General features: G+C 35.0%; 1 protein-coding gene across 1 annotated transcript; it reads right to left on the reverse strand.

The window, feature by feature from the left end:
- Positions 1-1,074: 1,074 nt before the first annotated feature.
- On the reverse strand, positions 1,075-9,278 carry LOC110721812 (oligouridylate-binding protein 1-like). The gene is made up of 12 exons (XM_021901011.1): positions 8,903-9,278; positions 7,850-7,911; positions 7,385-7,487; positions 7,197-7,273; positions 7,047-7,108; positions 6,864-6,951; positions 6,688-6,763; positions 6,543-6,573; positions 6,246-6,365; positions 3,687-3,772; positions 2,842-3,015; positions 1,075-1,619 (listed from the first exon to the last, which is right to left on the reverse strand). The coding sequence occupies exons 1-12, from the start codon at positions 9,014-9,016 to the stop codon at positions 1,347-1,349; spliced, it is 1,266 nt and encodes a 421-aa protein (XP_021756703.1). The 5' UTR covers positions 9,017-9,278; the 3' UTR covers positions 1,075-1,346.
- Between the last annotated feature and the right edge of the window lie 4,842 nt (positions 9,279-14,120).

A 14,120-nucleotide genomic window follows, 5' to 3' on the forward strand; every position in this document is an offset into this window, starting at 1 on the left:
ACCCATTATTATATTCAATTATTCACTATACATGATGTTGACGTGATGCAAAAATTGACTCACCGAGAAATTGATAGCTAGGTTGATTAGAATATCATGATAAAGTAATTCACAATTAATAATGAACAAAATACTTCATTTGTTTCATAAATATAGCAACGGTTACCTTTTGAGAAGTTTTATAAGTATTTCAACATATTTGTTTAAGGAATTGATATGTACTCGGAATTTCATCTCACACAAAAAAAAAAAAAAAAAAAAAAAAAAAAAAAATCCAATATAGTCATATCAACATTTCCTACGTTTCTATCACTAGAATATGATTCAAACCTACCCGCAATATAATGAACCATCATATAATACTCATAATATATTCTACTATTTTTCCTAAAATTTCGTGTCGAGATATGGAGCAAGTATACCTTCATTTTTAAATATTTACATCACTTTGACCGGCACATCTGTTGAAAATTAACTTTAACCATTAATATTTTTAATGGTCTATTAAGAATAATAAAATCGTAATTTTTTTTATGAAAACGAACATTGTAACTAATTCAATGATACACAGTATTACATAATAACATTTTTTTTTAAATAGTAAAAAATTAAGTAAAAGAAAGCATATGAATAGTGGATAATAAAAAACGGGAGTAAATATTAGCAATTCTCTGCTGATGCAAACAAGTTTGGAGCTTTCTAGTTTCCTAATGTTTGGTTAACATTTGGGACAATCAATTAGCTTTCTGAGAATTAGGCATCTGCCCACTTGAAATATTGTTACCAGAAAAATAACTGAAATCAGACGAAGGAACAAAACCCAGAAAAGAGTAGAAAGAAACTCAAATGAAAGAGAAAGCAATCCAACGTTTCTGGTAATCTTACTGCGTAAGGAATTTGTTGTAGTACATAAGACCTAAACTCAGCAAATGCGTAAAGAATCGAACTGCACATGCACATATAAGTGCTGAGCTCAAATCTAAAGCAACCTCAGGTTTAAGTATCCGAATATATTTGACTTCGAGAATAATATACTTCATCATTAGAGAAACCACGGAAAAGAAAATTAGGGGGGAACAAAAACCTGTCGCAAAGATCTCAATAAATTACATCTGTAATAGCAGGTTGTAAAACCGATAATACAAGCTCTGAAATATATGCAGGCAAGGGCACATATTTCGTAACATCAATACATCATTTCTACCGTTTCCATATTGCAAGTATAAAGAAGTAAATCATAAATACTATGACTTGAAAAACGAAAGAAAAGGAAAATAAAGAGGGTAAAAGGCTAATATACCATTACATCCATCAGGAAGAAGAAAAGGTTATCAATTAGGAGCACTTTAATGATAATACATTAGCTGCTGTGATGTAGCAAGATTCTGATAAGCAGGGTCATAGATTGGCTGGCTGGCACCAGGGGCACCCATTCCCATAGCAGCAGCTTTAAGTGGATGCTGACCCATGAGAGCCTGAACACCACCCATTTTGGCTAGAGCAAGCTGCCGCTCGTAGGCAGCGAGATCAGCGGCAGTGTAACCTGATGCCTGAACAGGTGGAGGAGGAAGTGGTGTAGAGCTTGCTCCAGGTGGAGTAGGCTTGCTGCCCCAAGAGCACTGCAAAACAAGATATGAAGATCATTATACATACCAATCTCCTAGAAAAAGTTATAAAGCATGTGCATCTCTCTGTATATGTCACAATCATAACAATAATTGGACTATTGATACATGGCTAAGATTAGATCCAAAGATAAAATAGGACAAAACCAATATGAAAAATATAATAACGGAAAGATTATACAAGTAGCCAGGCAATTACAAATAATCAAAATGTTCACCTAGGATGATACTCTGCATCCTTGAGAAACATAATTGTAAATATAACACTCCAGAAAACAAGGAGCCAACTAATTTCTTTATTTTGTATATTTATTCAAAGCATTATCAGTTTTATGACTCATCATTTATGTCACCATCTATTGTTCCATTTCCTTCAATGCGCATTCTATCTTCTTTTGCATTGGTCTCACCATGCCACCCCCACCCCCTCCCAAAAACCTCCTCACCCACACGTTTTTTTGTTTATCATAATGATAAACTTGAATTTTCTCTACTTGGATCCTTCAGTCTAAACCTTCCTCATAGGTTTGGGCACATAATTTAAGGTATCTACTTTCTAGTTAGCAGTAAGATGTATAGACTTCTTTGTATATAAGGGCCTATGGGAAAATTATAAATAAAAAAATTGATCGAAATAGAGTTGGTGAGTTGGATGGCCCACATCACAAGGGATATGGAGAGAGAAAGATAGAGATTGGGGGAAGGGGGGTCCACGTCACATGCGTTGAGTAGGGTTAAGTTCCGATTTAAAATAACAAGAAGCTTTTTTGGTAGACGTCTCAAAAAGGAAACATAAAGTGATACTTAAGACGTTTAGTGGCTAAGGGGCTTTACTAAGCTAACAAACAAACAAGGCAAACAACTTACCACCATTACACCAACTCCATTTAATTTTCAAAAAAAAAAAGAAGAAAGAGAGCCAGGGTGATTTATTAGCAGAACTGCAGAAGTAAAGCAAAAGAGCAGAATATTTGAACAAGTAATCAAAAAATCATCAGAGCTGGATAAAAGCCATCTCTCCATAGACAAATGCCAGATAAACATCCTCCAGTCCAGAAAATTGAGCAGAAAAGGCACTTAACATACTTGTAATCACAAAGCAATGTCATCGAATTTTCAATACAACCCAACTACCACATTAACCCAAGATCAGCAATGTATTAAACACCTACCCACACTACCCTGAAAAGACATATCATAGACACTAGATGGTTACCTTTAAAGGTTTTCCACAGAGGACCCGTGCATTCCCAAGCTGGATAGCTCGGGCAGCTTCTGCATGAGTGCTGTATCTCACAAAACCAAAACCCTTGTCTCGTTGTATCCGGACATCTTCGATAACACCAGCACCTAAAACGTGAAACTGACGATGAAGGTCAGCTGATGTAACCTGCAAATTGGAGAACATTAATTTACAGAAACAGAGAAAAATCTTCCATGACAAATTTTCATAATTCTTCAATCATCTTATCTTACTAAAACAATTAATTATGTGTCCAGGTTTAAAAACATTATTAAACTGCACAACGGTACTTGCTCTTAGCTTCTTAGACACTCCATATCTCGTCAAGCAGAAATAATTTCTAGTGGTAAATATCCTTTCAACTACATGCTTATTTAACAAAGATAGCCAGAAGGGGTGATGTCTGAATGAATGTACAGTCATAACCCAAGTAAATCACAAATCCTATAGCCCTCAAACTCCAACGAATCCTTCCCCCACCCCCCCAAACACAAGCACACATAAATAAAGGCTGTGTTTGGAAATCTTAAAGCACGGGATGAGGCACGTGCATCATTCCAGTGGGGTGTAATTCTTGAACTGAAAGATGTATTTGTTAAAAAGGAAAACGCTGCAGACAATTGGCGTGAAATTAATATAGCTGGTCAACTCTGGCAATTTTTGGTGTTAGAGAGAGACTACTATATTATATGCTGGAACAATAGATGGTCACATACATAACTTGAGTGTGAATGTGTGATCACAACCTAGAGGGTTAGCATCTCGATGGCATCAATACATATAATAGCATTTTTTCAATCAATTCAAAGATAACTTGCCTCAGAAGCAAGGTTGCCGACATAAACAGTAGTATACTGAGGGTTGTTCTCTGGAGCATCATCATTTGTCTTCTCTTGACCTTCTTCTGCACATCATAGCCAAAATTTTATAAGTCCAGCACGAACTGCAGATAAAGCACTTAGACTCAGCTACCAGTGTGAAACATGACTACACGTCCAAGTGTCATACTTGGCCATTCTATGAAAAATCTGCAAGCTTTTCAGTCCAACACAAAGTTTCAATAGTTTATAGCTATATTATATACCCATGTAACCATGTTATTGTATCAAGTATCCTTCACAGTCTCAGTATATTTGCTAGAAAGGTCATCAACTTATCATTGAAGTCAAAACCTTTCTCTTGCTTCACAAAATTATCTCTAATGTAGTGCACAGATTCAAGCTTAATTGTATCAGAGTTTGCATAAAAAAGTTAAAAGAGACTTTAGAAATCAAGTACATACTGTGAAAAAAAAACCACAAAAGTAAACTTGCAGGTAACTTTAGCAATTTAATGGAAAACTAGGAAAGTGTTATTACTTATTCCAACAGGGCTATTATTAACCACATGGGAAAAGTTAGCATGCCTTTGCCACATTAGTATAAAGTCCATGGAAACATATAATCCAAACAAGATTTGAACCAAATAGGCAAATACTTCAAGGGATTATCTGATTATGTATGCTGTTTGCTTCCCATATTTCTTAATTGTTACTCATTTTCTTTGCCGAGTAAGATAAACTAGAGTAAAACTTTATTCACATCCAACTCTAGTAAACAAATTAAAGCTTGACAATTGCAATTCTTGAAAAATTGTACTGAACAGCAACAACCACCAGAGGGTTCTAGTAACAGTCCTATTGTCCACCATCACCAGATCTAGCAGCACCTAAGCACCTCATAACCTAATCACTAATATCTCACATCCTTACTCATCTATATTGATGACTAAAAGCAACAATGAGCCATCAAATCAGTCATCAGTTTTAATCCTTGGATGATTTCATGCTCCAAAGATCCAGATCCAGACCCAGAAATTGCAGGAACCTAATGTTCTCAGGTCAGGTCATGGGCCATCTATTTCATTAACCGACAAAGTGGTACCCGACAATTAACACCCCTAATATACTTAAAATACATATTCAATTTTGTACTCATATAAAAGATGGATAGATGTATTAGAAGGTTAGGTAAACTTAAAAAAATTTATATATTGCATATTATGACAGATTATTAGTTAGTTATAATGTTTCCAAACAACATTAAGTACATGTAGGCCCTAAAATTTTCATCATGAATAATACATTTGATAATAAAAGAGAGAAGGAAAAAAAAAAAAAAAAAAAGTTTAAATTAGTAAAACAATTATAAAAGTTTGGTAAGAATCTACTCCGTATCTTAATTTGTAAAGGAAAAATCAATAACTTCAAAGAACAAATAACAAATGAAATCACTAAAAATACTTTTGATTGGTAAACATCAGTTTTAATCAATAATAAGTTTTAGTGAGTAAAAAATTCAAATTCAGTAAAATAAATTTAAGTTCAACAAGTATAAGGTGAATAGAACAGGGTATTACGCAAGTATCAGCGTATCGCATGCACAAAGGACTAGTAAAGATATAAGGGAAGTGAACAGCAAACACACAGTACTTAAAAATCCTTTATATCCAGCTTTCAAAAAAAAAAAAAAAAAAAAAAAAAAAAACCCTTTATATCCATGTTTCACCTTAAGAGCCTTTATAGTTTACACCTAAGTGGCAAAGGGATGTACTAGTTATTATTTTGAATTTAAAAAAATTGCTAAAATGCTCATTAAAATATAGGGCATTATTTAAATTGTAAATAAGTTAAATTAAGAAACTACTGCATATATCATTTTCATTTGAAAAGGAAATTTGATAAAATTAATGATTTGGAAGGTTAAGGAAGATAGAAAAATTAAGTAGTATATAAAGTAATAGTCCGTAATAAAATTAAAAATAAAAACAGGCAATGCAACCCTTCAAAAAAATAAATAATCATTATTGACAAAATTGGAAATACAATGAGTGAGAGAGGGACTTGCGACATTATGGTAGCAAAACATCATACTTTAAAAATTACTCATAGTATAGATGTAGTTTATTGGCCATTTCCAACAACTAGGCAACTCTGAGGTGTAATAGAATAGCAAAAAGAGCATTGATGCTGGAAAAAGGCAGAAATGTCATTTACTAAGCAACAATTGTCTCAGCTCTTGCTTCGAATTTATGAACAAATACCATTTCTGATAGGAGTTGGGAACAAGGAAAAAAAAGAGAGAGAGAGAGAATTATGATGATTCCCATTTTCTGATAGTACCATAATTTTTAACATGAAAAAAGATCCATAGATACATTAAAAGAAATGGTATTTGAAAAGGAGTGAACCAAACAAACAATTCAAATCAGGACATGGTTTAGGGGGGAAAAGAGGAGGGAGGGGGGTTTCTCACCAGCTTTACTATTCATAAAATTATTCTAGTTCCCTACACAAACATATAATTTGCAGAAAAAGTAAGTGTGACATTAACACAAACCAGATGATCCATTTGGGAGTTCCACAGCACTATTAGTATCTGAGCTTGGCTTATCATCACCGCCTACAGCACCCTTAGAAGCCCAATTACAACGAATTTGTCTACTTCCAAGCCACTTTCCTGTAAACAATTGAAAGAATAAAGAAACAGAGTCATGAAATATACAAATACGACAATAAATTTTAAAGGGCTTTACAAATAGAAAAAAATTCAAGGATCTAGCCGATGACCATCAATACAGAAAAGAACAAGAAAGAGAAAATTGCCTAAGGAGCATAAAATCAATACAGGGCATACCATTTTGGTCATTGATTGCACTCTGGGCATCCTGTAGAGTAAATACACAGTCAAATAATGCATAAAACTATGAAATTTACACTTTAGTATCATTCATAGCATAAAAAAAAATTCAAAAAATAATAAATAAGAAACAGCACTATACCTGCTGGCTCCTGAAAGAAACAAAACCAAAACCCCTAGAACGTCCTGTCTTCTGATCCCACATTACTCGAGCATCTCTGCAACGAACAAGAGAAGTCAACTTTACAGTACCCACCACCAGGAGGGATATGAACAAAGCTGGCTATATGGTAAGATCAAGGGACGAAAGCGTCTTACGAGCAGCTTTGGTAAGCAGAGAAGCAAGCGAACAATGTAGCATCAGTAACCTCAGGGCTCAAATCTCCAACAAATATGTTGTGATGATCTGAAATTGAGCAGGAAACATGACCCATTAGACATCCAGATAGTATAAATGAAAAGTCCAGACTAAGTAAATCACCAGCACAAGAGTATAAGTACTTGTAGTGTCCTCTCTTTGACTGCTCGCATATGCCCAATTAACTTTAATAGGTTGCCCAAATCTGAAATTTTAATGCATAACAGATAAACAGATCAACTAAAAACTAGACAATCAGAACAATAAAATGATACAATCCACTTCATACTTACAGATGACGCCCATTAAGGGAGACAATAGCAAGGGAAGCTGATCTGCGGTCATAGTAATCCACAAAGCCATATGAGGACTGACAACACAAGTAATGAGAGACATTATTATTTTTTTTTCAAAAAAGGGAGGGCTCTACAGGGTAGTCAAACAGATGTATATAATAACTGATAGACATAGGGTAACCAACCTTCTCCTTCCTAATCAGCTTGCATCCTTCAATAAGACCAGTGCTTGAGAAAACTTCTTGAAGAAGTGGATCAGTGACTTGGGGGTGAATGTTCCCAACGTACCTACAATTATGCCTCCCTGATAAGACAACTGAAAGATGACAATAGCAGCACAAGTAGAAATATCCCAAAGTCCTTTGCAGCACACATACTTAGCATGGACTCAAAATTACAGGTATATTAAGCATCAAACTGACATCCTAAAAGGACTTAAAACTCTAGTAATACTCTGCAAAAAAGGCACCTCTTTTAGGGAAGCTAAAAAAGGGTAGACATCTAATAGACTCTCAATAAGAGCATCACTCCACCCCCAAGGTCAACATAGGATTATAGGAAGCAAAAGAAAATCTCCAAAAATCATAGGAATAAAGTTCAAAAGAAAAAAAAATGAAAAGAAAGAAAAAAAAAATCTAATAGGCACTCACACACTGCGGCAAGCACTTGAATCAAAGCCTGGTGGCAGATTTCCACTCAAGATAGGCTCTATCTGCAAAATAAAAATGTAAAAACAATAGGAAAAAAACCTACAAATTAAAAAAAAAAAAAAAAAAAAAAAAAAGAGAGAGAGAGAGAGAGAGAAAAAAAAAATCCTAATTCAATAAAATTTCAACTGTACAATCCTCATATGCAGATACCAAGGCACAAATTATGCCATCTAGCAAAACATCTAATTCTACTAGCACGCCAACCATAGTGAGCATTCAGAAAGCCGAGACATGCATTTAGAAATAGGATCCTCTCAATTTCCCTTCTTCCAACCATTATCCTCAAAAGAGAACACCTAAGCTCCCAAAAAATCCCATCCGACGGTCAATTAGAGAAACGAGCTCCCTTCCTTAGACTCGTAGGAAAAGATGGATCCCATTCCGGTAAATCAGCCCACATACCCAACTACCCTAGACATCTAAACAAAGTACTCCATAATCCAACATCACCCATCATTTATCTTATAATATAAGAACACCCAAATTACTAAGCTGCAAACACTGAAGACTCAAAGAAAAAATCAAAATCTGTCCTTTTCAATTGAAAGTGATTTTCCCATAAATTTAACCCTCCTTCAACACACTAATAACCACACCAAATCATATCGAAGGAATTATCAAAACATCATAATCAATTACCATCACCAATATATAATTTCTTAATCCATTCTCTAGTGTATCTAAATATAATAAACATAATTCAATCAATAATAATCCAAAACCAATCACCCCATCATTCAAATTCCCCTAAAATCATCAACTTCCAAACCATTTTAAACCAATGCCGAAAAATTACATCTCCAGAAATAAATTTGATCACCAAATACGCATTCAATCAAACCCAACATACACAATAAAAACCAAAAATCATATATTCGCAACTTAACCAATAAAAATCAAATCTGGACACTCAAACATACCAAAATACAATAATTAATCAAAATAAAACTCACAAAAATTAAGATAAATTCACAGAAATATAAATCAAATAACCTGGGGAGGAGCAGCGAGAACACCAGGATGATAAAGAGAAGCTTGCTGCTGAAGGATCGATTGTTGCATCATCGCTTGTTGTTGTTGTTGCTGCTTCAATCGTTGTTGATGCATAATATTTTTTTCCCGACGAAAATCGGATTTATAGGGTTTATAAAAAACGTCAAAATTAGGAAAAATTTTCTAGATGAGCTCAAATCAAAAATTGAAGAAGAAATTGAAAAATAATTGGAGAATCGAGAAAAATAAAATGAAAAAAAATGGCAAAAAAAAAAAAAAAAAAAAAGAAAAAAGGGCCCTCAAAAGCGAGGGATAGAGGAGAAAAAAAGGGAGAGTAGGAGAGAGAAAATGATAGGAAGATGAGGAGAGAGAAAGTGATATTGATGAAGAAGATGATTGTAAAAGGTCAGAGATTTCGTTGGTTTTTATTGTGTGTGTTGATTTTATTTTAGGGAGTTGTGAGATTGGTTTTTTGACCGTAGATTTGGGGTATTTTTATTTTTGTGGGATTTTTGTGATCGTTGGATTGTTTGGTTGATTTAGCAAGTGAGGTACGAGGTTAAAAAAAAAAAAAAGAGGTTAGGATACAAATTATGCAACAAGATTCTTAAGAGTCTTGCCAAGATTCATGTGGGAATCTTAGTAACATAAACTAATCTATTTTATCAAAAGGTACCCCTAATTCTATATGTGATAATACTAGCATTACCAATTAATGAGTTGAATAAATAAACACAAATTATTGGGTGCGGACTATATCATCGATGATACAACAATATTACTAGTGTTTCGTATGGCGAGATATTATATCATCGATGATACAACAGCTAAAGCATCAACCAACAACGACTCCGATAACGAACATGAAGCTCAAAACCCCTCAAAATTTGATAATTGAATCGAAATTGGAGTGTTTAACAATCGAAGAGTCTGCGATTTGGGGTTGATTTTTGCAAAATGCGGCTGCTTGAGGGCCAAATTGGTGTTAGAGTGGACGGCTGCTGCGAGGTGGTTGCAGGTGAAGGAGTTGGTAATGCAGCGTGATTGGTGGTGGTGTTTGCTGGTGAGAGTTGGGGCTGAGCTCACAGGTGGGTGGTGCAAATGGTGCGATTGTTGCGGTTGTGTGGGCAGCAGCAATTGTGACGGTGGTTATGGTGGTCGAATTAGGAGATAAATATAGTATTATATTACTTTTTGAATGTGTTACTTTTTTTTTCGGATTTTTCACCATGTACCCCTGAGTTTTTTTTTTATTAACTATATATCCATAAAAATTTTCAAATTCATCGTATGTCCCTGAGTTTAACAAAAATGTTACAAAATGCCCAAATGACCAATGGATGTTAACTCCGTTAGTCATTAAGGCTAAATTTGCCACGTGGCAACTTATGATTGGTTGTCTATTATTTAAAGTTTAAAATAATAACTTAATTAATTATCAAAAAATTAAAAAAAATAAAAAACCCACCCACCACAACCACATCCCAGCCCTAATCACCACCCGCCGGCGGGTTTCCTGTTAGAACCCCCGCGCCGGCACCACCCCGAACCCGACGCAAACAGGCGCTACCCTGTACTCGACACTGCACCAGCCAGCGCCAATGAACCACCCACTCCCCAAAATCATAAAAACCCCCTTATCTCTCCCTCGAAAACCCATACCCTCCCCACCGTCGATGTCCGAATTCCCATCCCCATGCCAGCGAACCCAAACCGCACCTCCCCCCAGTTATATCCACACCCTGAACCACCACGCCGATCCCCAAAATAAAAAAAAAACCCTAAATCAAAACCCTAGATTTGATTTTTAGGGTTTCGATTTTGGGGTTTTAGAGTTTCGGGGTGGTGGTTTTTGGCTAAGGTGAGCGGCGGCGATGTGGGGGATAGAACGGCTGCAGGAGAAGGGGTTTTGAGGTGGTTGCGAATCTGGGGGTTTGGAATTGGGGGTGATTTTGGGCTCGGGTGGTTTGGAATCGGGGGTGGTTGCGATTTTTGGGTCAGGTGGTTTGTTGGGGAGGGTACGGGGAGGTGCGACGCCATCGTGGGGTAGGGGAAGGTGCTGCGCCGGTGCGGTGGGGAGATTGGGTTGGCCGGCAGTTTTGGGGAGGAGGCTGGGCTAGGGTTTAGTGGTCGGCGAAAGGTGGCTGGGCTGGGGTTTAGTGGTCGGCGAAAGGTGGCTGGTTGGGTTAGAGGTGGTTTTTTTTTATTTTTTTTTTGTTTTTTTAAATAATTAAAAAAATAACCTACCAGATGCTGTCACGTCTGCCACGTGACATTTGTATGAAATTTAAGTGTATATGGTGAATTTGAAATTTTTTTATGTATATATCGTGAAAAAAAAAAAAAAAACTCAAGGGTATATGGTGAAAAATCCGTTTTTTTATTTTTATATTCTTGTATAATATATCTGATTTTTTGTTGGATAAAATGGTTAATTATGTGGATCAGCCAACAAAATACATGTTCCTTTTGTTGGCTACTATTAGACATCAATTGACTAATATGTTTTTTTTAGTTGGCTGATATCTTTATTTTGTTGGCTGATATGTATATTTTATTTTGTTAGCTTATATGTTTCATTTTGTTGGTTGGTATGTTTATTTTGTTGGCTTACATGTTGCTTTTGTTTGCTGATTTCATTCTTTTGTTGGCCGATATGCTTCATTTGCTGGCTGATATGTTCCTTCTCTTGGCTGATATGTATCTTTTGTTGGTTGATATGTTCCTTCTGTTGGCCGATATGTTTCATTTGTTGGCTGATATGTTCCTTTTGTTGGCTGATACGTTTTTATTAATGTCTGATAAGTTCCTAATGTTGACTGATATCAGACATCAATTGGCTGATATGTTCCTTTTATTGGGTGATATTAATCAAACATTTTAAAAAAAAAACATATCAGCCAACACAAAAAACATATCAGCCAACAAATTAAACGAAACATATGAGCCAAGCATGCCGCACGTAATTATGCGTACGACAATCTGCACACAATACCTTCTCATAAATAAAAATGAGAAAATCGACGACTTTTATTTGGTTGTTGAAATGGTTGATGGATAGATAAATACTCAATAATGGCAATAAGAATTATACAATTTCATTTAATGATGTGCTTGGATTGAGGGTGATGTATTACTAGGGTAGTAAAAGTCAAACTAAGTAAAATGAAAATGAATTTAGGGAAGAAGGAGATAGTGATGGTGTGATTGTAATGAAAATTATGAGATGATGATGTGATATAAGGTAAAGAAAAAGGAACTATTACCCTCATTTTGGTAGTAATAGTTACACTAGGGGGAGGTTGAGTAACTATTACCCTTACTATGAGGGTTTCATCTCTTTCTTTTTCTCATGGCACAACTACCTTATTTTATTTGTAAGAGCATCAACATTCATGGGGCTCCCCATAATTTCTCTCTCCTCGCCTCATTAGTCCACATCACTTTCCATTAACTTTATCACATACTCTTCCCATTTTACAATTTCATACCTACATTCATTAACCTCTCCATTTACTTTCTCTTTCCTATTTTCCATACCTCACTACCTTTTCTCTCTCCTACTTTCCATACCCCCACCAAGTGTTTTGGTGTCCAAGTGTGCAAATTGGGCCCACCTGAATTTTTGGGAGGGTTCCCATCAAATCAACTTCCCCAAAAATATTTATCAAATGGGAAAGGAGTAACATTGGTGGGAAGGTCCCCATTTTCATTTTTTGGCAAATGGGGAGCCTATTTTCCCACCAATGTGGATTCTCTAAACACCTTATCTCCTACAACACTTCTAATTACTTATATTAACCCCTTTATATATTGCCCTCAAGGACATGGATGTATTACTAGGGTAATAAAAGTCAAATTAAGCAAAATGAAAGTAAATAGGGAAGGAGGAGATAGTGATGGTGTGCTTGTAAGAAAAATTATGTAGTGATGGAGAGGTATGAGATGAAGAAAAAGGCTCATTTTGGAGGTAATAGTTACACTAAGAGATTCCTCCATCTCTCTCTTTTCCTCATGGAACAACTACCTTATTTCATTTGTAAACACCATACCTCCTACAACAACACCTCTAATTACTTATATTTTAAGTTTGACTTTTATTGTAACACCCCCAAATCTCCCTCTACGGAAATACTAATATAATACGTATAATTATATCGTAGAGATAGACTTAAGCGTATTACCGCCGCGTGATTACGCTAGGCTACTCAAAATACTTAACTCAATAACAAAACTTGCAGCGAAAACTCAACTTTCGATTATTAATACTTATAAAAATAGTAACATTGTTATGAATACTCAAAATAAAGACAAGACCAACATTCCTAAACTAGCTGAAGGAAATCCCGGGACTCCCATATGCTCATTCATGACTCCACCTGAAAATAGTCAACACTGCTTACCATTACTGTAAACAGGGCGAACCAAAACATATAAGAAATACAGATTAGCAAAATATGCTAAGTACGATAAGTGCAAGATAAGTAAATTCAATTTATTTGCAAACATGCTTTTAAAACCAATTCCAATAATTAATCCAATGAATTCCAAAACTCATGTTTCAAAACCAACTCTCAATAATTCAATAATTCGATGAAGCGATTTATAAAACCAATTCCAATAATTCAATATTTCAATAATCAATTCCATAAAACCAATTCCTCTTTTTAAAACCAATTCCTCTCCCAAGTGTGCACACCCCCCAAGCTAGTCTACTTATATTTATAATAGGTTAGCTCAAAACTCCTTTTTATTTAATTCAACGTGCTTTCAAAATCAACCTTTTAATAAATACTTGAGAATTAAATCTCATATAAATAACTTTTCAAAATCAATAACTATTCCTTTGAAAAACCTTTTTAAAAACTCTTTAAAACAATCCAACATACTTTTTTTTAAAAAAACTAAATTCCTTTAAACACAATAAATAATTTCAATCCATTCAAAACATGATATTAGAATCAATCCTTTAAAAATACATTTATAAAAACAAATATTAAAATCAATACCTCCAAACATACTTTGTTTCATAAATCATGATTCAAATCAATTTAATTCAATCACCAATAAAATCATACAAAACATGTTATTCAAACCAATCACTTTCGAAGGTACCTAGCCACCTAAATGTACCTTGATTTCGAATATCAATCAACACCTCGCACTTTCAAAGTTCAATCACGAATACACCTTGCAATATAATTAACATAACCATAAG

The sequence above is a fragment of the Chenopodium quinoa genome, unplaced genomic scaffold (assembly GCF_001683475.1).
Source record: "Chenopodium quinoa cultivar QQ74 unplaced genomic scaffold, ASM168347v1, whole genome shotgun sequence".
Lineage (NCBI taxonomy): Eukaryota > Viridiplantae > Streptophyta > Magnoliopsida > Caryophyllales > Amaranthaceae > Chenopodium > Chenopodium quinoa.